Source organism: Canis lupus, chromosome 26 (genome assembly GCF_011100685.1).
Source record: "Canis lupus familiaris isolate Mischka breed German Shepherd chromosome 26, alternate assembly UU_Cfam_GSD_1.0, whole genome shotgun sequence".
Taxonomy (NCBI): domain Eukaryota; kingdom Metazoa; phylum Chordata; class Mammalia; order Carnivora; family Canidae; genus Canis; species Canis lupus.
The window spans coordinates 18189695-18213241 of NC_049247.1; the positions used below are offsets into that span (position 1 = coordinate 18189695).

Here is a 23547-nt window from a genome sequence, read left to right on the forward strand (position 1 = left end):
TGCTGAGGATCTGCTGTGCATGAGTTCTTTCGGAACTTCAGAGATCACACTCCCTATGATGGGCCCCCAGTGTCACCCCACTTTGGCATGTGGACTGTAGGGCGCTCTTGCTGGCTGGGTGGGATGGCTCTCCCTGCAGCTACCCACCGCATCCCCTCACTGAGCTCTGCAGAGCCCACCTGCTCCATGAACTCGAACACAGCCGGTATGGCGATGGTGGCCGGCGCCTCCTCGATGATCTTCTGATGCCGGCGCTGGATGGAGCAGTCACGGCCGAACAGAGACACAGCGTTCCCATATTGGTCAGCAAGAATCTGGACCTCCAGGTGTCGGGCGTGCTCGGCCAGCTTCATGAGAAAGACGGGGGAGCCGGGGATCTCACTCTGCACCTGCAGGGACAGCAGAGTGGCTTGTTCTTCCCTGGGAGACCAGGGTCAGAGTGGGAAATCCTCTGAAGACAGGTCCATGATTCTGCTGACCTTTTCACTTTGTTTTACCTCTGTTACAGACATGCCATTCTCCTTGATGTTTTAGGTCCAACGCTGTCAAAATACATAATGTAGAAGGTAGGATTTCCCCCACAATCCCATCTCCTAAAGATAATGTGCTGTTAAGCTTTGGGCACACACTGGGTAAGAGTTTAATGTGGTTAATAGTTAAGTGGTTAAGTTAACGTGCTCTAAGAGCTGGGTACACATCAGTTTTCTGCTATACGTACAGGAACACATACAATATACATAATGTCTTTTGAATAAAAACAGGACTAAAATATGCTGTCCTGCAGTTTCTTTTCCTCCTTAAATAGTACTCTCTCAGCTAGCTATGGTGGAGCCTAGATAGACTTATTTCATTCTTTTGACATTAAAAGGCAATCGAAATTCCTTAATGATGAAATTCTTAACCATAGTATAAAAATAAGTGTTCACGTGGAATGATTTCTAAGAATTTCTTTTAAAAAGCAAGCTGCAAAAAAAAAAAAAAAAAAAAAAGCAAGCTGCAGGGATCTCTGGGTGGCTCAGTGGTTTGGCACTTGCCTTCGGCCCAGGGCATGATCCTGGAGTCCCCGGATCAAGTCCCACATTGGGCTCCCTGCAGGGAGCCTGCTTCTGCCTCTGCCTGTGTCTTTGCCTCTCTCTCTCATTCTGTGTCTCTCATGCATAAATAAATAAAATATTTTTTAAATGAATAAATAAATAAAATAAAAAGCAAGCTGCAGTAATATATGGGATGGCCCTACTTCTATGAAAAATAGTAAAACAGAACTGTATGAACGCCTATATAAAAGCATATACAGGGGCACCTGGCTGGCTCAGTCAGTAAAGCATACAACTCTTGATCTCAGGTTGTAAGCTCAAGCCCCATATTGGGTATAGAAATTACTCTAAATTTTTTAAAAAATCTTTAAAAGAAAAATTTTAAAAAATATATACAAAGTGCTGGAAAGAAACCCAACTGTCACCTGGTTACATCTGGGAGGAGTTCAGAGGTGGTGATGAAAAGAGAATTTTCCTTCTTCATGTTTAACATATCCCTAAAGTGTTTGCATGTTCTCATAAGAACATTTTCATGTTGCACTCACATAATCAAAAGTTTCCTTTTGTCGCCCTTGCGACACCTCTGCGCATGTTGGGGCAGTAGGCATAGGGGAGCTCTGCACTTTCAATTTTGCTGTGAATTGAAAACTGCCCTAAAAAGTAACATCTATTTTAAAGAAAGGGGAGGAAAAAAAGGCTTTTTTTTTTTTTAAGATTTTATTTATTTATTCATGAGAATACACAGAGAGGAGAGAAAGAGAGAGGCAGAGACACAGGCAGAGGGAGAAGCAGGCTCCATGCACGGAGCCTGACATGGGACTTGATCCCGGGTCTCCAGCATCACACCCTGGGCTGAAGGCAGCACTAAACCACTGAGCCACCTGGGCTGCCCAAAAAGAAAGACTTTAAAACCTACACAACCCTCAAACGTAATGGAGGATCCAGGACTGGATCCTGACACAGAAAGAGGAGATTAGTGGGAAAACCTGGTAAGATCTGAGTCAAGTCTGGAGTCCACTTAATAGAAAAGTATCCCTGTTAATCTCTTAGTTGTGACAAACACAGCATAGCTAACAGAAGATGTTAACAGTGGGAAACCAGATGAAGGGTAGATGGGGACTCCATACTACATTTGCAACTTTCTTTCTTTTTTTTTTTTTTTTTTAACTTTTGCAACTTTCAACTAAGTAGAACTTCTTCTCCCCCACAAAGGACCCCAAAAACCTATCTACCCCAGTGGAGACACATGATAGTGAAACCACTTACTTTCCAGGACACCCTTATACTACCCACAGCTGTTTACTTGGTAAATCTTTTTAGAAAGCAACTTATTGACATGTTTTTGCAAGTGCATGTGTGTGCTACATAACTAAGTCCTTAGCATGTGGTCTTTACCCAAGAACATAATTCAGAAGAAGAAAAAAACAGCTGAGTATTGTTACATGTTATAGAATATATATGTTATATATTATGAAATATATGTATTATAGTATTATTCATAATAGAAATAGAAACAAACTTAACATTTCACAAAAAAGGAAAGGCTTGATAATACAGACACACAGGGAATATTATGCAATGATCAAAATAATCGTAAAGACTGCAATAAGATGGAAAACATATCTGTGATCTACAATTTAGAATTTTTTTAAATGTAAAACAAAGCATTGTGCAGAACAAATGTTTTAAAATGATATGACTCTTCAAAACATGCATGTGAACAAAATCTAGAAGAAACCCTAGAAATACTAAAACAGTTGCATTAAGAACGAGAAGATCATTAGTTTACCTTTTTTTTTTAACATTGTCAGTGGGAAACTATAATAGGCACGAAGTTTTAAAAGTGAAAACCCAGCTACGAATAAGTAAATACATGGTTCATTCCTATAACAAAAGTGAATCTTCTGGAAATGTTAAAAATACTAAGACTACTAACATTTACAAAACGTCCCATCTTTAGATAGACAAATATAGTCACAAACAGATAGATATTCTGGCCCTGTGTCTCTGAAATCATTTAAAGTCAGGTGGATTCACAGGATCAAACATCTAAGGAAATACGGTGTACAGACCAACCCAAACCATGGACTTGTGTGTGTGAAAATGCACACATTTGCTTTGGAACACAGCACAGCAGTATGTCAGCTCCCACGAGTGTCTTCTTGATTTCAGACACAGAAATGCTAATAAAAATAATCCAGTGGCCAACAACTAAACATACACAATTCCCAAAGATGTATGGAAAAATACTCAGCAAGAACAGCTCACTTGTCTGAAAAGGATTGGGAAGTCCTCAGCACTCTCTGCCTTCCGGATTCCTTTCCCTCCGCCACCTTCAGATGCTTTGATCATCAAGGGAAAACCAATTTTTTCAGCCACCTGAGGGCAAAGGACAGATAGACCTCTTTAGAAGGTAGACAGTTTCCATGCTACCAGGACAATGAGAAGGTGCCAGCATCTTGTCCCCCACCCCCAAGCCCTGTGTTTACCTCTAAGCCTTCATCTATATCTTTCACACAGCCCTGGTTGTAAATATCTTCTGGGACAGTGATTCTTTTCCCCTCCTGCAGATCATCTTCTGACCATTCTACCATCAGACCTAGAGAATCATAGAAAGAGCTGAAACATCCCAAGAATGACAGAGATACACAACACAGAAACCACAGGGCCTTTCCTCACCAAAGCCTCTCTAGACCTGGCTGCTGGAGCAACAGTATATAGATATGGCCCTTCAGCTTCCCACAAAGGCTTTTAATGTTCTTTTAAGGGCTAACTCAACCTTGAATGGGAAATCAAGCTTAAGAAATTCAGACTGAGCCTACCAGAAACAACCATATTAACCTGAACTCAAAAAAATTCCAATTCTACCCACTAAAGTCATTTATACATACATAAATCAGTGTTTTCTAAAATCCTGTGAAGATTAAAAACAAATAAACTTTCCATTACAAATTTAAAATTCCATCTTTGGGTGAAAAATCAAACTGTATAGGAAATTCCTGAGACTTTATCCTGTTTATTTTTAATTTATCCTAGAAATTTCACCTTTTGGAATTTATCTGAAGGAAATGATTAAAAAGTACAGAGAGGGCAGCCCTGGTGGCGCAGCAGTTTGGCGCCGCCTGCAGCCTGGGGTGTGATCCTGGAGACCCGGGATTGGGTCCCATATCGGGCTCCCTGCATGGAGCCTGCTTCTCCCTCTCCCTGTGTCTCTGCCTCTCTGTCTATGAATAAATAAATAAAATCTTTAAAAAGATAAAAATAAAAAAAATAAAAAGTACATAGAGATTTAGCTATTAGACTATAAAGACTCCATTACCTTAAGTATTTTTTAAAAGATTTATTTGAGGGGGATCCCTGGGTGGCTCAGCAGTTTAGCGCCACCTTCGGCCCAGGGCATGATCCTGGAGTCCCGGGATCGAGTCCCGCATCAGGCTCCCTGCATGGAACCTGCTTCTCCCTCTGCCTCTCTCTCTCTCTCTCTCTCTCTGTGTTTCTCATGAATAAATAAATAAAATCTTTTTTAAAAAATAAAAAATAAAAGATTTGAGACAGAGAAAGAACATGAGTTGGGGGAGGGGCGGGGAGAAAAGGAGAAGCAGACTCCCCAGTAAGCTTGGAGCCCAAGGCTGGTCTCAGTCCCAGGACACTGAGATCATGACCAGAGCCAGAGTCAGACACTTAACCAATAAGCCATCTAGGTGTCCTTACTTTTAGTATTTTTTAAAATTAGAGCAAAACGACCTGGAAACAACCTAAATATGTAACTATAGAGGATTGTTAAGTAAATTATGATACATCTATATGATAAAATCCTATCCAGACATTTTAAATATTGTAAAGTGTATTTATTGACATATAAGCATTAGTTAGAAAAAATAAGTCACAAACCACAGTAAAAAAAAAAAAAAAAAAAAAAACCACAGTAAATACAAGATCTCTGGATGTGCCTAGAAAAAAGGCTGGAAAGATAGGTACCTAGAATATAACAAATGTTCAATACCAGGTCATAGGATTATGGATGATTTCTATGTCTTCTCTCTCTTTTTTTTTTTTTTTTTTTTGTAATTCTATATTTTCTGTTTTCTTTCTTTTTTTTTTTAATTTTTATTTATTTATGATAGTCACACAGAGAGAGAGAGAGAGAGGCAGAGACATAGGCAGAGGGAGAAGCAGGCTCCATGCACCGGGAGCCTGACGTGGGATTCGATCCCGGGTCTCCAGGATCGCGCCCTGGGCCAAAGGCAGGCGCTAAACCGCTGCACCACCCAGGGATCCCTATTTTCTGTTTTCTACAATGAAACTGTACCACTGCTTTAAGAGTTTTTAAATTTTTAAATGAAAGAATAAAAAAAGCATAGTCCTGTCACCCCATCTGCTCAGATTGGGTGGAAGAGATCCCCCTAAGTGAAGCTCAGGCCACTTACCACTTCCACTCCAGGGCAGTGTTGGGATTTGCAGTGTCTGGGCCACGATGGTGGAGGCAATCTTATCTCCCAAGGCCCACATGGCCTCACTGGGAGGGCCTGAGGGATCAGGGACAAAGGGGAAGGCAGAAGAATCAAGTTAGTCATAAGCCCCTCCCAGCCAAGTGCCAACCAAAGGATCAAAGAAAAGTACTCAGGTCCTAGATCTAGAGGAATTTAACATCAAGTTGGGGAAGGAAAAAAAAATCTATTAATCTGCCACTTCATTATATGTGGATGAAGTCTGCTGTTTTAATATATGTGGACTGTAAACCTGGTCTGAGTTAAAACTTAAGCTATGTCACATACACAGAACTCACTTTTCAGGAGAAAGGCAAAAAACTAGACCAAAGGGGCAAGCTAGCACCTCAAAAAACTAGACGCTGGGTTAACAAATTTCTCCTGTAATGAGCCACATAAGAAATATTTTCAGCTTTGTGGGTCTGCTTATCTCTGTCACAAATACTCAACTTTGCCAGTGTTGGGCAAAAGCAACCATAGGCAATACATAAATGAATGAGTAGGGCTGTTCAATAAAACTTCATTTACAAAAGCAGACAGTGGGCTGGATTTGGCCTGTGGACTGTAATTTGCTGGCCTGTGGGCTGGATGATCAACCCATGTGACAGCCAAAGACGATGGACAGAGAAAATATAAGCAAATACATGTCACTAGGCAGACCCTTGGGATATCAGGTGTTGATTTGTACTGAGTTGCTTCAAACACAGTGTGTGCTGCAGGTCCAGAGTTAAGGAGCAGCAACAGGAATTTATTATGGATGGTAAATGATTCTCCTAAATCATGCAAAGATGTCAGACAGCATAACTACACACACAAGGTTGACAAATGCAAATCCTAAAACAAACAGATGCCATAATAAGTATCATTTTACCTCATAAATCATAGAGATGAGGGACTCTGGTCCCAAAATGCTAGGGCATTCCAAAGCCCTGAGAATAGCCCAAGAAAGGTGTGGGCTTATTGGAAATGTGACCTCCAAGCCCAGTTAGAAATCTGAGTATGTCTGGTATCTTGGTACCAGAAGGAGCACAAGCAGTGGATTCTGCTTGCCCTTGGCATCATTCTCCTGTGGTACCCATGGCAAAGGCTATGTTCCTGGGTTGGCCAACGTCCCTTCCCACATTGGACAATGAAAAGGTGAGGTGGGAGTATCAAATTGACCCACACCTTGCAGGGCCACACTGGAAAGAGAACCTGACCCGCCAGAATGTCCCATCAATATCCCTATTCCCACATATCTGATGGAGATACACTCTACCTAAGAAAGCAATCTCATGCTTGGACAGGAGCTCCGGCAGTTTGGGGTTTTCAGAAGCATGGCCCCAGCCAGCCCACACCGCCTGTAAACACAGAGACATGTGAATAAAGATCTTCCTTCTAGAATCCCCCTCCCATCACACATCGAAAGCTCTTCACAGTGTCACATCAGACCCAGATTTCAGAGTCTTGGAGAACCTGGAGCCTCTGTCCCTTCCAAACTATAGGAGTGAGTTGCTCCAGATCACAGAGCATCATTCCCACTGTGGGCAGACTGAGGCACCCCACCCGACTTACCTGCACCGGGATTCTCTTGGCAATGTCCACAACCAGTTCCACATTGGCATAATTGTTATTGTTGGGCCCTCCTGGGACAGGAACATACTGATCTGCCATCTTGATATACTCTGGAATCAGATGAGAAAAGGAAAGAAAAAATGAGAGGCTGAAGTTCACTGCATGACTGCATATGGCCATTGAAAGGATAACCAAGAAGATTCTGTGGCCACAAGGTACACATGTGTATGATCATTTGAAGACAACTGAACATGACTTCCACTTTGTGCAAATCTCTATGCAACAAGGACAAGGCCTGGGAGGGAAGAAAGAAAGAAGGAAGGAAACTATCAGAACAGTTGGGATGAGAGGTGGGGGTGTTCTATTCATCCCTATTTCAAGTTTATCTACATATTGTTTGGCCATTAAACAATAAAATGTTTTCAATCATGGGGAAAAACAGATAACAAAATTTACCACCTAACTCTTTTTTCAAGTGTGCAGTTCAATAGTATTTAGCGCTGGTAAATGGTGGTTCAGTGTTGTGAAACAGATCTCCTGCACTTTCTTCTCTTGCAAATCTGAAACTCAACCCATTAAACAACAGCTCCCCCTTTCCCCTCCCGCAGCCCCTGGCCACCGCCCTCTTTATGAACCTCTCGACTCTAGGGACCTCATGTATGCAGAATCCGATAGTATTTGTCTTTTTGTGACCGGTTTCTTGCACTTAGCATGATGTCTTCCAGGTCCATCCACAATTGTACCACGTGGTAGGATATCCTTTCTTTTTAAGGCTGAATACAATACAACATTTTGATTTTGACTGTAAAATAGTCATGCCCTTTACACCAGAAATTCTACTTTTAGGAATAAATATGTCCTAAAAAACCCTAGTCATCAATGAAGCCAAAGAGTGATGTAACAGGATTCCCACTGGACCGTGTTTTGAACTTTTAAACGCTAGACTCAAGCCAAAGGCAAAGATTAAAATCTCCATACTATGGAATTCTCTGGGATCCTGAGAAGGAACAGTGTGGAACTTTATGTGCAGACCCTGAAAGAGACCTAAGAGTGGCTGTTCCTTCCAGGCTGCTGCCTCCGATGTTTATGGAACACATGAGTGACAGCCACAGGGGAGGTCCCAGAGGTGACAAAGTGAGAAGTTAGACAAGCTCCCTCTCATCCCTGAGTTTTTCTCCACTGTTAGAGAAGATAAAAAGAAAACAGACACAGTAACATCAGACTGGGGTCTGTGCCTGGGACCTCTGGGAAAGCCACACGGGAGGACACGACTGGAAGGTTAGGGCAGGGAGGGATGGAGGCTTGCTGTGCCAGGAACTTCGGGGAAAAGCATTGTCAGCAGAAGATCCAGCATGTTCCAAGGTTCTGGGACAGGAAAGAGCTCAGCTAGTCCAGGAACTGATGAGGCCAGTGCAACTCGGACCCAGGATTAGAGGGCATGAGGTACTGGATGGGGCTAGAGCCACGCTGTATGGTACCTTAACTGCCCTGCATAAAGATGTGGAATTTTAGCCTGAGTGTGATGGGAGCCCCCACAGAGTAAGACTGTGGATTCAGACAGCCTGGGGTTCCAATTCTGCCTGCTTCACATATAGCCTATATGACACTGGGGAATGACTCACCTCCCTGTGCCTCAACTGCCTCATCTATAAAATAGAGCTGACAATCAAACCTGCCCTCTGAGTTAGAAAGAGGCTACATCTGTGCAGGGTGGAGCCCAGGGCCTGTGCTCTGGGAGGGAGGGCAGGGAATAGTACTGCAGCCTCTAAAGCATTTAAAGAGTTCCTGACAGAACCTGAGGTGGGTGTGTGTGTGTGTGTGTGTGTGTGTGTGTGTGTTTTAAAGATTTTATTTATTCCTGAGAGACACACAGAGAGAGGCGGAGACACAGGCAGAGGGAGGAGCAGGCTCCCTGCAAGGAGCCCGATATGGGACTCGATCCCAGGACCCCACGACCACAACCTGAGCTAAAGGCAGATGCTCAACCACTGAGACACCAAGGTGCCCCTGAGCTATGTTCTTAAGAAATCACTTTGGCTCCTGTAAGGATAAAGGTCTATAAAGGGATACTATTATTCAAGAAAAAAAGCAAATTGTCCAACAGTTATTTATAGAATGATCTATGCTAGTAGACATAGAGAACAAATGAACAGAAGAATGGATGATTAAAGTCCAATACAGACATCTGTGGGGAAAACACCTGGAGGAAGAGAAGCCAATCTGCTGTAACATGGACATCTCTCAAAGATGGAATTTCCACTCTGCGTATTAAACTTTTGTATTTTTAATTAAATAAAGAAGAAAAGGCAAATAAATGCAGGCTCAGGAGAGGTATCCTGAGGCTCTGGGGTCTTAGATGGACTTGCCTAGCTATAATGGAGGAGGTGAGGGCAGGTAAGGACAGGGGGTGGCAGGAGGGGAAGGAGCCAAGGCCCAGGTACCTGCATTGGCCTTCAGGTCCTCTGGGGTCACCATGACTACAAACCGGATGGCCCGCTCGTTGCGGAACATCTCATAGGCCCACCTGCGGATGGAGCGCATGCACTTCACGGCAGCGATGCCATTGTTGGCGATGAGCACCTGGACAGGGAAAATAAGGAAGGGTCTAGAGCTACACACCTACCTGCGCTGGGAGCTGCATACTACCCTGCGGTCCATCTCACAGCTACAGAGCCTTCTGAGGTACCTCTTTCATTTCTATAGCACACAGCCTAGCAGAGAGGTGCTCAAAATCTTCTGGTTGCATAAATAGATGATAATCAAATGGGTGGGTGGGTGGGTGGATGAATGAATGAATGGTCAGAGGATTAGATGGATGGATGGATGGATGGATGGACAGACAGGTGGGTGAGTGGATGGCTGTTAGATGGGCAATGGGTGAGTGGATGGCTGGCTGGCTGGCTGGATGGATGGAGAGATGGATAGGTAGGTGGGTGGATGGCTGATAAATGGGCAGATGGGTGAGTGGATGGATGGATGATGGACAAATGGACAGGTGGGTGTGTGCGTGGATGGATGGACAGATGGGTGGGTGAGTGGGTAGATGTATGAATAGGTTGGATGGATGGATGAATGGATGGATGGATAAAAGGATGGATGGATGGGTGGACAGAAGGATGGATGAACGGACAGGTGCATGGATAGATGGACAGGTGGGTGGAGGGACAGATAGATGGATAATATGGACAGGATGGGATGAATGAATGATTTTTTATTCCTTTGTTGGCACCATCATGATCATTTAACACTTGTGAATGCCCAGTATGTACCAAGCTACAGCACAATATATCTTACCAACATTATTTCACTTCACCCTCACATCAGTCCTTGAAAGTGGCTATATTCTTATCTCTACTTGGGATTAAAGATTCTAAAACTCAAGGAGTTAAGGCACTTGCCCAAGGTCACACAACTAGTAAATGGCAGAGATGAGACTCCTGAGCCCCGCACGGTCTGACCTGTGCTCTAAACTGCCCCCACCCCCATGGCTGCCTCTGCATTCTGGAGATTAAGGCCTCGGACTCAGTAGAGAGGAAAGGCAGCAATGCTAGCTGTCCTCAGCAACTGAGAGCAAAAGAAAAGTTCCTGGTTTCCATTCTTTTTTTTTTTTTTTTTTTTTTCTGGTTTCCATTCTTAATGTGTCATGAACTTCCTGTGTGGCATTAGACAGGCCCCTTCCCTCTCTAAGCTTCATCTCCACATTAGGAGCTCAGACTGGCCAGTCTCCTGGCTTGTGTATAAGAAATAAAACCAAGCTCTAATGTTCTTTTCAAAAAAAAAAAAAAAAAAAAAGGCATATGGCTTCAAAGCTCTGACTTATATGGCAAGAATATAATTTTAAGGCCCTTCCGTTGCTGACTAATTTTCATGACACTCCTGAAGGACAAGTCTGATTAGACATTGAGAATGTGATGGCCTCTATTTTACAGAAGGGAACACTGAGCCCAGATGTCATATCCTATAGAGTGGCCACCAAAGATGGAGCCCAGAGCTCTGGGCTCAGATTCAGTGCTCTCTTTTTCAAAAATGCCTCCTGAAGAACAATGATGGAAGGGCAGGGCTGTGATTTTCTTAATCTTATTACCTAAACAAGGCTTGGTCAAGAAAGAAGGGCTCTGGGTGACCCCAGGACAGCCAGTTTCCCGGGGTCCCATTTGTTTTAGCACATTCTGGGAGCCCCCAGAGGAGAAGGCCACTGCAGGCTGGCCTGCTGTTCTATTTGAGCAGCTGCAGCTTTCCCACAAGGAGTCTAGGAGAGAGGGCAAGCCACGGTCAACTCCAAAGTCACAAAAGCACAGCAGCTCTGGGCTGAGGCCTTCAGTGGCCACCCAGTCTCTCGGCTCTCCAGGACTGAATGCTGGCCACCAGTCAGGCTGGCTGCAACAGTTCCCAGCTATGACTTCCCCTGGTGAGTGTGGCAGAAATGAAGCTTCTGGATCCCCACCCAGGAGATTCTGTAAAATCATAGCAGCTGACAGGACTGGGGGGGGGGTGGCAAAATGAGACGTGATACATAAAGCACTTCACAGGATGCCTGGCTGAGTGGGCCTCCCAAAAAATCGAAGCTGCTGCTGTTATCAATACTACCACCACCACTCTCAAGCAAAATGGAAAAGAACAAGGCCTTCGCATCAAACAGAACTGCGTTCAAATCTCAACTTCAGCACTAACCAGCTAAGTGACTTTGGACAACCAATGTCAAATCTCTGCATCTTGGCTCCTGAACGAATACGTCAGGAATCATCAGTCTGTGGCCTAGAGCCTTAACCCCATGGAATGGGAAACAATGTGAAAAGCCTTTATAAATAGCAAATGTTAGTTGTTTCCCTTCATCACTGTTACTTTGGTACACGGGCCTCCTCTCCTGGAAGGAGCTCCACACCTCAGAAGGACAGAGCTGGGTTTTATGCCTGCCCCCAATAACCTAGGAAGCAGTCCCTTGCACAAAGGCACCTTGGGGGCTTTGCAGACCTCAATCTACTCTTCTGTGAAATCTGTCACTTTGTAGCATCTGTCACAGTAGTAGCATCTGTCACTTCGGCTTGGGAGGGTGAAAGGTGATGAATTCCAGCACATAGCACTTAGCAAGTCCTCACAGAAAGGTGGCCTGGCCCTTTCTCTGCAGCATGACAATGAGCCTGAAGCAGGTATTCTTACCTCCAGCTGGAAAGAGGGGCCCCACCCCACCCCGACTGCCGGGATGCCATCTGTACCTTCTCAATGACCCGGTCCCCCCCAAAGCGCACGACAAACTCAGCTGGGGAGGCCACGGTAAAGTCTCTGTGCAGGTCCAGCTTCTTCAGTTCTCGGCCGCGCTTCACCAGGTGGAGTCCTGACATGCTGGGTCTGCAGAGGGAACAGGACAGACCCTGATGAGCCAGGAAGCCTGGGCCACTTGGGGAGAGAGTCAGGAGCCCAGCACCTCCAAAATCAACATCAACAGAGAAGCAGGAGCTCATCAGATGCGCTCTGCTTTGCAGTCCTCACTGGGAACCTTGAAGTATTTCACAAGGAGACCCAAGAGGCCAGGGCAGGAATGAAGCAGAATGATCCCCTGATTTGTCCCAAGCTGTATGTTGACCTCTTTAACTTTAAATTAATTTTTATTTTCATTTATTCATTCATTTGACAGAGCGATAGAGAGAGCCAGAGAGCACAAGCAGGGGGAATGGCAGAAGGAAAAGGAGAAAAAAAAAAAAAGTGGGGGGGGAAGGAGGCTCCCCGCTGAGCAGGGAGTCTGATGCGGGGCTTGATCTCAGGACCCCAGGATCATGACCTGAGCTGAAGGCAGACACTCAACCAACTGAGCAACCCAAGTCCCCTCATTTTTACTTTCTACGCTCCCAATTTAGAAATTCAAATAATACTAAAATGCTTAGGAGAGAGGGGAGGTTTATGATCAGGGAAAAAGTCCAAGTCTAATACTTGAGACTTGTTAAACAGTATTGATACTTCTCATGCAGTTTTCTGTATGGACATATCAATATTTTTGCAACTGAAAACCAGAAAATGTATAACAATTGGGGCACCTGGGTGGCTCGGTTGGTTAAGATACTGACTCTTGGGGGATCCCTGGGTGGCGCAGCGGTTTAGAGCCTGCCTTTGGCCCAGGGCGCAATCCTGGAGACCCAGGATGGAATCCCACGTCGGGCTCCCGGTGCATGGAGCCTGCCTCTCTCTCTCTCTCTGTGACTATCATAAATAAATAAAAAATTAAAAAAAAAAAAAAAAGATACTGACTCTTGATTTTGGTTCAGGTCATGATCTCAGAGTCATGAGATCAAGCCCCAGGTCTGGGGCGGGGTGGGGGGGGGTGTCTATGCTCAGTGGGAGTCTGAGATTCTCTTTCTCCCTCACCCTCTGCCCGTCCCCAAGCTCCCCAAGCTCCCCAAGCTCATGCTCTCTAAATAAATAAATAAACAGGGGCGCCTGGGTGGCTCAGTGGTTGAGCATCTGCCTTCCGCTCAGGTCATGATCCTGGAGTCCTGGGATCGAGTCCCACATCGGGCTTCCTGCAGGGAGCCTGCTCCTCCCTCTGCCTGTGTCTCTGCCTCTCTGTGTCTCTCATAATAAATGAATAAAATCTTTTAAAAAATAAATAAATAAACAAAATCTTTTTAAAAAAACGTATAACAACCAAATGGTGGTTCCTTGCCCCACCCCCTCCAGAACCACATATGCCATCTGTACCTTCTCAATGACCTTCTCAATTTCAAAGGAAATCACTTTTTTGGCATTTACGCCTCTCCGTAGTTCTGAATAATATGTATGTACCACCTTGTGTGACATTATTTGAGACACATCTATGGCTCTCTGATCTCAAGAGATGAGGAATGAGTGCTCTTACTTGGCCATCCCATCTGCTTCCCGTCACCCAACCTCTCAATGCAGGCATACTGCAATCTGGCAGATTGAGTATTTGGGGTTTCACAAATCTGGGATTATTCACAGATGAGGGCTGGAATAGACCAGATTTTCCTTTCTTCTTGCTTTTCTCCTGGAGACAGTGTTGTTGTTGTTGTTGTTGTTGTTTTTCCATCCATGTAGCTCTCCTTGCACTTGTTGCTAATGCAGTCCACTCCTCCTCATGTCTTCGCAGTACACAAGATAATTGGTCAGCTCCATTTTTCTTCATTGGTGATATCCCTTCTGCAGCCCTCTACCCTCTCCTCTCATCCTGATTGGCTGTTCTCCAGACCCACTACACAACTGTCATTCTGGGACTTCCTTTTGCTGACATCCTTAGGATCTCTTTTGCCTTTCCTAGGCGTATGATCCCTGAGAGGAATCACAAATTAGACTCCTTTTTTGGTAGACTCCCTTGTTTTGTTGGGACATAGCCTCCAATAGTTCTATCTGACTAAAAAGATGGTACAACAACAGAGCAGATGACAATGGTACCCTTAACATGCCTGTCCTGCTCCTGGCTGCTCTGGGCTACCTCATCACTATCACTTTGGAGATCCTCTTACATTCTACACTGGATCTCTGTTTCCTGTTTCCCATGTGTTGCTTTTTTGGTTTATTCTCTTTTTTCAGTAGAAGACACCCTTCAGTAGCTTTCTAAGAAAGGTGTTTGAGAGTGGTGAGGGTAGTTAATGACTCATAGTCTTGAAAATTCTGAAACTTTCTCCTCTCAGGTTTGGCCCTGTCATTTGGCTCTGTATGGAATTCTAGAAGGGAAAACCTTTTCCTTCAGAGTTTTGGAAGGTTTGCACCATTATGTTGTGGTTTTCAAGGACACAGAACCAGAGCTGTTCTGATACATTGATCCTTCATGGGTGACCTGTTTTTTTAAATCCAGAAGCTTATAGGATCTTATCTCTGTCTTCCAGAGTCTACAGTTTCACAGGGATGTACTCAGGTATGTGTCCTCTTCCACCAGTGGGGCTGTGAACAGGCTCCTTCAATGTGGAAACCCACATCCTAGGATTTGTCTTCAAATATTTCCTTCAAATGATTTATCTACCTCCTTTTCCTCTATTCTTTCCAGAAGCCTCATTATTTGGATGTTGAAATTCTTAGACTGGCCTGCAAGTTTCTGTCTAAAATTTTCCCCTCTTCTATTTCCTATCTCGTCTTTCACTTTCTGGCAGATTGCACCACCCAGGTGCCCTTCAGTCCACTTTCTTAACCTGGTGATGAGGCATTAAGCTAGGGGCAGTCTGTCAAGAATTAGGCTAGCAGTTAACCACCCACAGATATGTCCAATGGCTGTGTCACCAAGCATGCTACAAGGGCAAAGATGAGTGGGTTCAGAGGACCAAAACTTTGATGTCTTTCACTTTCTGGGAGATTCCTAACCTGCTGTTGTGCCTTTAATACCCAAGAGCTTGTTATTGGCTCGCCAAGTTTCCCTCTTGTGCATCTTGTTCCTATGTATGCAACATCCTCTCTGGCTTCAGTGAAGGTATTAATGGCAGCTTTTTCAAGCTCTCTTCTCCCGGCATCGTTTCTGTTTCTTCCAAGTCTCTTGTGTCCCTCGGTTGGATTGTTTGGGGCCTGCCTTCCATATTAGAAACAGTACCCAAGCCTCAGTTACTTTCTCATGACCAAAAACAAAAAACTAACTAAAGGGCTGGCAGAGGTACAAGGTGGAGCCAGCAGCCCCTGAGCTCAGTGCTCAGGATCTGGAGGGGGGAAGGGGGCCTACATACCGGAAATCCCAAGTATACTAGAGTCTTCTTCCTTCAATGGTCCAATTCTCAGCTGGGCAGGAGCCAGGGAAGGGATGGTGGGGGAAGTAGTGGGACAGGTCTGGGGGGGCAGGAGGGCAGGGCGGGTTTCAGGATTCAGCACCTACACAGACCCTGATCTTTGTGTTTGGGATTCAGGCCTCATACCCTCCACTATGCCCATCAGTCTCCAGTCCCGAGACCCTCTGATGTCCTCCTCCAGAGAATGAACCACTTACTTTCTGTTGGGGTGGAAATGGGCAACCCCTAGTCATGCAAAGCAGGCAAGAAAATCCGGGCATCTTTTTACCCAATTCTTCTCATTTTGGTACCCCCTCTTAAGCCCCAAGTGCAGAGGTACATGATGCTGCCAGTCCCTGCACCTTTGAGAACACAGATCAGGTGGGTTTGCAGCTGTCCTCACTGCTGCTTAATGACTCAGCCCTCTTGGTTCTGCTAAGCCATTTACTGTTTGTCCATCTGCTTCTGTCCTCTAAAATGTGGTTGCTAATCTTCCCCACTGTTCTGCCAGGCTTGATGGGTTTCCATCTCTCTTTTTAAAAAAACATCTCTCTGCTGTCATTCGCTGGAATATTGATAGAAGAGAATCAGGAATGCGCATTCAGTCTATGTTCTTTTTTTTTTCTTTTCTTTTCAAGATTTATTTATTTGTGGGATGCCTGAGTGTCTCAGTGGTTGAGCATCTGCCTTCGACTCAGGTTGTAATCCCAGGATCCTGGGATCAAGTCAGTTCTTCCCTCTGCCCATGTCTCTGCCTCTCTCTGTGTGTCTCTCATGAGTAAATAAATAAAATCTTAAAAAAAAAAATTATTTGGGGCAGCCCCGGTGGCGCAGCAGTTTAGCGCTGCCTGCAGCCCAGGGCGTGACCCTGGAGACCTGGGATCGAGTCCCACGTAGGGCTCCCTGCATGGAGCCCGCTTCTCTCTCTGCCTCTCCGTCTCTCTCTGAATAAATAAATAAATCTTTTTAAAAAAAATTATTTGAGGGAGGGGAGGGGCAGCAGAAGAGTCTTTAGCAGACTCCATGCTGAGCACAGAACCCAATGTGGGCTTGATCTCACAACGCTGAGATCAGGACCCCAGCCAAAACCAAGAATCAGACACCCAGCTGACTGTGCCACCCAGGTGCCCCTCAGTCCACTTACATAACATGGCAATGAGCCATTAAGCTGGGGACAGTCTGTCAAGAATTAGGCTAGCAGGTAACCACCCATAGCTGTGAGCAGCTGTGTTACTAAGCATGTGGTGAGGGCAAGGATGAGTGGGTTCAAGGACCAAACCTTTGGTGAAGAACTAACTAATCTTAAGGAACACTACCAACATGCCACCACTTATCATCTGAGCAAAAACCAGCAAAACTGGAAGCAAATAAATAGCAAAGAGAAATTTCATTTTATAGATGGGCAAATAGAGGTCCAGCCAGGCAAAGGTGTCACCGAGCAAGACAGCAGGCCTAGGGCTATTTCCACTACACCAGCAAATGTTGTTGTACCAATCTTCGTGTTCAGTACAGGTCCCCATGGGAAAGTCTCCTACAAGTCTGCAATCTGCTCCCACTCCCCAGCATGAGCCGCCAAACACTCTGCCTATCACAGAGGGAAAAACAAAGTTCTGGGCCAGGGGAACAAAAAGAGAAAATGAACGCTGTGTTTCTATGCCACAAGAGAATATGTGTTTTCAACGAAGACTCTCCATCCATCTGAGTTTAGCCATAGGGCCTGAATAAATGAACAGACAGATGAACAAATGATTTCTGGCCCTTAAAATAACCTCGCCCCCTGCCACAAACTGTGAGCAGTTTTTCTTCTAAGACCTTCTGGGACTGTGGCACCTGAGTGGCTCAGTGATTGAGCATCTGCCTTCCTCTCAGAATATGATCCTGAGGTCCTGGGATAGAGTCCCACATCAGGCTCCCCATAGGGAGCCTGCTTCTCCTTCTGCCTATGTCTCTGCCTCTCACTCTGTGTTTCTCATGAATAAATAAATAAAATCTTAAAAAAAAAAAAAAAAAGACTTCCTGGGACTGAATCACTGAACCGAGATCGGATTTAGGAAAGTACTTTAGAAGGTCATTATCATCTTGCAAATGTGAACAGTGCTTTTATCAGAATTACATCCCATCAACCAGCAGGTATCTCAGTTTGTTTTTAATAACTTTATTTCTTCACAAAAACAGGCAGATGTGGCATGTAGGCCCCTGATCTAGGGAACCAGATACCAAAATGTTAAAGGCAGTTATCTCGGGATAGTGGAGTTATAGGTGGTTCCTGTTTTCCTTTCTTTGTCTATGTTTGTTAAGTCCTGCAATGATATATTATTTTCAATGAGAAAAAAATTTAAAAAAAGCTATGAATTTTGTAAGAGGGATACCAAAAGCCAATGGTCATTCTGGCATCCATTAAGCCGGGTGCTCAGCATCCCCAACTATAAGATGAGAATAGTAAAATATACCTCACTAGGTTGTAAAAGTTAAATGATATATATAAAGCAAAAGATGGTGTCTGGCCAGTAAACTCTATTACCATTTCAGTGTAGTGAGACCAAGAGGATCAGAGGCTCCTGATCTTCCAACCTCACCAGGAAATGCATCGGCCACTCCTCTGTCTAGGGTCTGCTCCCCATCCATCCACTCTTCCCCACTCTGTCTACAGCCCTCCCCAACTTGGCTTCAGATAGTCTCAGACATCCCACTTCCATACACACAAACATTAAAACTCTAGAAAACTGACCTAAAGCACAATAACAACAAAAAAGTCAACCAGGAGAAAAACACCATTTTATAGCCTGGAAATTTCTCAGCCACCATTTTGATTTCTAAACTGGTGACAGAGCCCATCCATCAGGTGGGTCACAAGCCCATCATAACTAGCTAGGTGGGTGAACACACAATGCTGCCGGAGTAGCCTTGGTTCAGACCCAGTCTCCAGGCTGGTGGCTATTTTTATTCGTTTTTGACAAAGATGGAAGCCAACCAACATTGGCTCTGGAAGGCTGACCTTTGGCCAGCATTTGTTCCAAGGCAAGCGGAGGCTGCATTATCCCAGGGTGACTTTGTAAATGGCTTCAGGTGCAATCAACGACACCTCAGAGTTATCAGCCCAACACCAAACACAGTCAGCTGCTCAGGCACAAGACCAGGCAGAGACACTGGGAGGGAAGGAATAAACATTCTCGAGTGTCACTGTGAATCAGGTACAGGGGGCTTCCTACTGAATCTGTGCATGGGAGGCCGCCATTCCCTGCTCACAGCGAGGAAACTGAGGGTCAGAGAGGCCCAATGACCTCAAGCCACACAGCTGGCAGGTGGCAATGCTGGGCTTGCAATCTAACTCTGACCTCCAGAGTCTAAGTTTGAGGCAGAAGGATAGTTGAGGTAAAAGGAAGTATCTCCATTGTCTGGATTTTAGAAAAACAAGCACCTACATTTGAGAGGCAAAATGTGAACTGCAGGGTTCTCAGTTGAGGCCAGTTTGGTTCCCCAGGGGACACATGACCCATGTTTGCTGACATTTTTTTGTGATCACAGCTAAGGTGGGGAAGGCAGTGTGCTACTGGCATCTAGTAGATAGAGGCCAGGGATGCTATTCAATATTCTAGGATGCTCAGGACAACCCCTACTACACACAGGGCCCCAAATATCAACAGTGCCTCAGCTGAGAAACCCTGGTGGGTTAGAGCCATCCTCCCAGGCTTTGAACGCAGAGTCTACTACTCATGACCTATATGGTCTTGGGAAGGCTGCTGCAGTAGTATATCTCAGTTCCCTTGCAGGATGACAATATCGAAAATATTAATAGTGTCTGCCTCGGAGAGTGTGTCCAGGGTTCACTGCTGGGCTTCGTGTGCAGCAAAGAGCTTTAGATGAGGTGCCTCTCTGCTGGGCAGCCACGATAAGAGCCCCAGTATGGAGCTATTGTGCTGTGGACATTAACCAGCCCCTGCATCCCTACCCTACCACTACTTCTCTTCTGCAAAACAGGGATGCTAGCTGACCTGATGGACATAAAGGCTTCACTATTATCACCAAGCAAGTAAGAAAGAAAGGACATTGCATAGCTTAGTAAAGGCTGCTAACTTTGAACTCATTTTTGGGCTCCCAGGCAAATGGACTGGACCCTTGGAAATTTCTTGGGCCACCCATGCTGTCAGCGCTTCCCGGGATGGCCACTTTGGCAAGGCCAGAAGTCATTAAGCTAAGGTCCAAAACCCAAATCCTGGGTGCCACCTGCTTTTGTACATCCCACAAGCTAATAATGACTTTTACATTTTTAAATGGTTGAAAGAATCTTATTTTCCGACACATGAAAATTACATGAATTTCAAACATCAGTGCCCATAAATAAAGCGTGACTGGAATACAGTCAGATCCATTTAATTATGGATTCTCTGTGGCTGCTGGGGCAGAGCTGAGTAGTGACAGAGACCATAAGGTCTTAAAGCCGGAAATATTTACTATTTGGCCCTGGACGAAAACAGTTTGTCAATTCTGAATTAGGCAGTGCTTTTCAGCCCTGACTCGATGCTCCATCACATTGAGGGGCTTTAAAAATGCTGATGCCCAGGCCCCACTTGGACTAATTAATCAGCATCCCCAGGACAGGAGGGATTGTTGGAGGCAGAGGGAGCGCACCTAGGCATCCCCATTTTACCAAAGCCTCCCTACCCCCCAGGGAATTCGAATGTGCAGTTGGGGGTGAGAACCACTAATAAACCAACAACCAACATTTCAACCTGGCAGCTGGCCTTGGTTCTGAGCAGAATTTCCACTGAGCAGTGAAGTCACATATGATAGGACAATTTCAATTCCTGCAGGCTTACTCTTTCAGATTATAATAGTTTGTGAAAAGTCTTCTTCTGGACGGGAGTGTACAATTAAGCGTGATTCAAGATTTATATGTTAAACTTTTGTGTCAATAGCCTTACAGATCAGGGGCGTGGAAATGTGTCTTTTGTAGACCACATGGCCCACTTTGGGTACATTGTAGGACTTGAGGGGTTTTGCCACAGGGGTCAGATCAGGGCTCCAAACGTAACTGTCATGCTGTACCAAAAACGTAGTGCACAAGAGAGACCATGATTCAAACTCAGGACCTCTCCCGCTCTGCAAGCCCTCTGCTCAGATAAGCCCTGAGCGATCCAAGGGTCCCCTGAAGGCCCTGTTATTCTCCTTTGCAGAAGGGCCAGAGAACTGGAAGGTCAGCCGCCTCCTGGAGGGCTGGCTGCATGTCTGGGGCACGTTTTTTGCCCCATCCTTGGACCTAAACAACCATCCTTCTGGCTCTGAGACTTCACTTCCCTGACATGCTTATGAGCTCAGTAACTATCCAGCAACTGTTAATAAAGATCATGGTGTGGGGGTAGGGAGTGGCTAGGATGAATTTTGTTCCTTCTCTTAGCTTATCTAGAATTTTCTGACTTTTCAACAACAAACATAACATTACTTTGGTAATTTTTTTTAATGCAATAAAATGAAGACAAGAAATCAAGCACATGGAGGTAGGAAGCACTCGGACACAGAAATGCCTGCACAGTGCTCATAAAATACCCTTAAAAGCCATGCCTGCTCAGGTGGCCCTTGATTCACCTAGGGCTTCATAATCACTTCAAAGAGCCCTGCCTTCCAGACCCATCAAGGCTTTATCAAGGCTGAGTGGAGGAAGAGGAAGTAGGCGTGGTCCCCCCAAGCCTGTCCACCTGTGTGTTCCAGAGAGCCCCTCCAATCAACATCGCCGCCAAATCCGTCCAATCCGGCCTCCGCTTCAACCACCAAGACCAGCCAGTGTCTGCAAGGCGGGCTCCACCTCCCCAGTGGCCAAACTGAAGCCTACATTTCTTTGATGGGGGCGGGGAAGAGGAGGTGGAGCTAAGGGGACACACAGCTTGTCTTTACTGGGGGCGGGGCGGGGGGGGGGCACGATGGCCTAAGTTTGCAAAAGATAACGGTCATTAAAATTGCAGACTTACTTACTTTACTTTGCGATCAGGAAAACAGACCTTGCACTTGGCAGGACTCATAATGACCTGCTCGCCGGCCAATCCCCCCCGGCTGCTGCCGGGATGCAGAGCCTGCACCCCTTAACCCCCTGAAGCGGACCTCCGTCCCGGGGCCCAGCAGGGCAGCCAGGTCGCGACAGGGAGGAGGAGGGCCGCTCAGGCCGAACGGTGCTGCAGCCTGCAGGTGCCCGACCAAGCGCAGCGCTTCCTCCATCCCAAAATGAGTCCAGAGAGCACGTATCCTGTGGCGGGGCGGGGGGAGGGGGGGTGATGCGCCGGCCAGGCCCCGCCCCCAAACGAGCCCCTCCTCCCCGGAGGGCCCCGCCCCCTGCACGAGGCCCGGCCTCCTCACCGGGCCCCCCTCCTGGCCTCAACAGGACCAGGTCCCGCCCCCCGGACTGGCCAATCCAGCGGGGCCGCCGCTGACCTTGGGCGCCGGTCGACAGCAGCCAGAGACTTTAAAAAAAGCCCTCTTGCCTACTTTCCTCCCCAGCTGCCCTGACTGGAGAGAAGGGTTCCAGGAGGGCACCCCCGCTACAGACTGGCAGCTGGGACAAACTCGCAAGCATTTCATGTGCTTGAACACACACAATAGGGAAGTGGTGAAAAATATGGTTTATTTGATATGAGTCAGATGTCACCACGGTGCCTGGTAAAACCTCCTAAGGCAAGTCAACTCTTGGCTTCCAAGTTCTGTTTTTGCTTATTCTTTCGCCTCTCTTCCCAGGGACATGTTGGCTCTAGGGCCTCCTGCCCACTCAGTGAGCTTCTAACACACACTTTGGACCACCTGGGTCATCTAGCAAAGGGAGCCCAGCTGCCCTGTGACCCTAAATAAACTTCTTTCTGACTTCTAGTTTATGGAACACATAAGTCCTGGGAATGAAAGGTACAGCATTGGGACTATAGTCAACAGTATTGTAATAGAGTTGTATGGTGACAGCTGGTAGCTACGCCTGTCCTGAGCACAGCATAATGTATAGACTTGTCCTGGGGCACCTGGGTGGCTCAGTGGTTGGGCATCTGCCTTTGGCTTGGGTCGTGATCCCAGGGTCCTGGAATCAAATCCTGCATCAGGTTCTGTGTGGGAAGCCTGCCTCTCTCTGTGTCTCTCATGAATAAATAAATAAAATCTTTTTAAAAAGTATAGATTTGGGATCCCTGGGTGGCGCAGCCTTTGGCCCAGGGCGCGATCCTGGAGACCTGGGATCAAATCCCACGTCTCTGTGTCTCTCATGAATAAATAAATAAAATCTTTTTAAAAAGTATAGATTTGGGATCCCTGGGTGGTGCAGCCTTTGGCCCAGGGCGCGATCCTGGAGACCTGGGATCAAATCCCACGTCTCTGTGTCTCTCATGAATAAATAAATAAAATCTTTTTAAAAAGTATAGATTTGGGATCCCTGGGTGCCTGCCTTTGGCCCAGGGCACGATCCTGGAGACCTGGGATCAAATCCCACGTCGGGCTCCTGGTGCATGGAGCCTGCTTCTCCCTCTGCCTGTGTCTCTGCCTCTCTTTCTCTCTCTCTCCCTGTGTGACTATCATAAATAAATAAAAATTAAAAAATAAAATAAAAAATAAAAAATAAAATAAAAAGTATAGATTTATCCTGTTGCTATGTCCTACACCTGAAACTAGTGTAATACTGTGTGTCAACCACTCAAAAGCATTTTTTTAAAAGTAAGCTGCTTTCTGGGAGACTAACACACATGGAGTGCTCTTTTGTGCCTTTGTCTTAATAGCGATCCTATTGTTTTTATTTCCATAATGCAGATAAGGAAA

General features: G+C 45.7%; 1 protein-coding gene across 5 annotated transcripts in view; it reads right to left on the bottom strand.

The window, feature by feature from the left end:
* ACACB (acetyl-CoA carboxylase beta) overlaps positions 1–23547 on the bottom strand; it is a 131926-nt gene that overhangs the window by 72848 nt on the left and 35531 nt on the right. For 4 of the 5 annotated variants that reach the window (XM_038575404.1, XM_038575405.1, XM_038575406.1 and 1 more), the window contains 8 exons: positions 12289–12421; positions 9517–9655; positions 7076–7185; positions 6780–6861; positions 5462–5560; positions 3524–3633; positions 3303–3413; positions 180–389 (listed from right to left, as the gene is read on the bottom strand). In XM_038575404.1, the coding sequence (XP_038431332.1) occupies positions 180–389; positions 3303–3413; positions 3524–3633; positions 5462–5560; positions 6780–6861; positions 7076–7185; positions 9517–9655; positions 12289–12421 (994 nt within the window). Of the gene's footprint in view, positions 1–179; positions 390–3302; positions 3414–3523; positions 3634–5461; positions 5561–6779; positions 6862–7075; positions 7186–9516; positions 9656–12288; positions 12422–21738; positions 21881–23547 lie in introns of those variants that run through there. The other variant, XM_038575410.1, reaches the window with a different exon arrangement.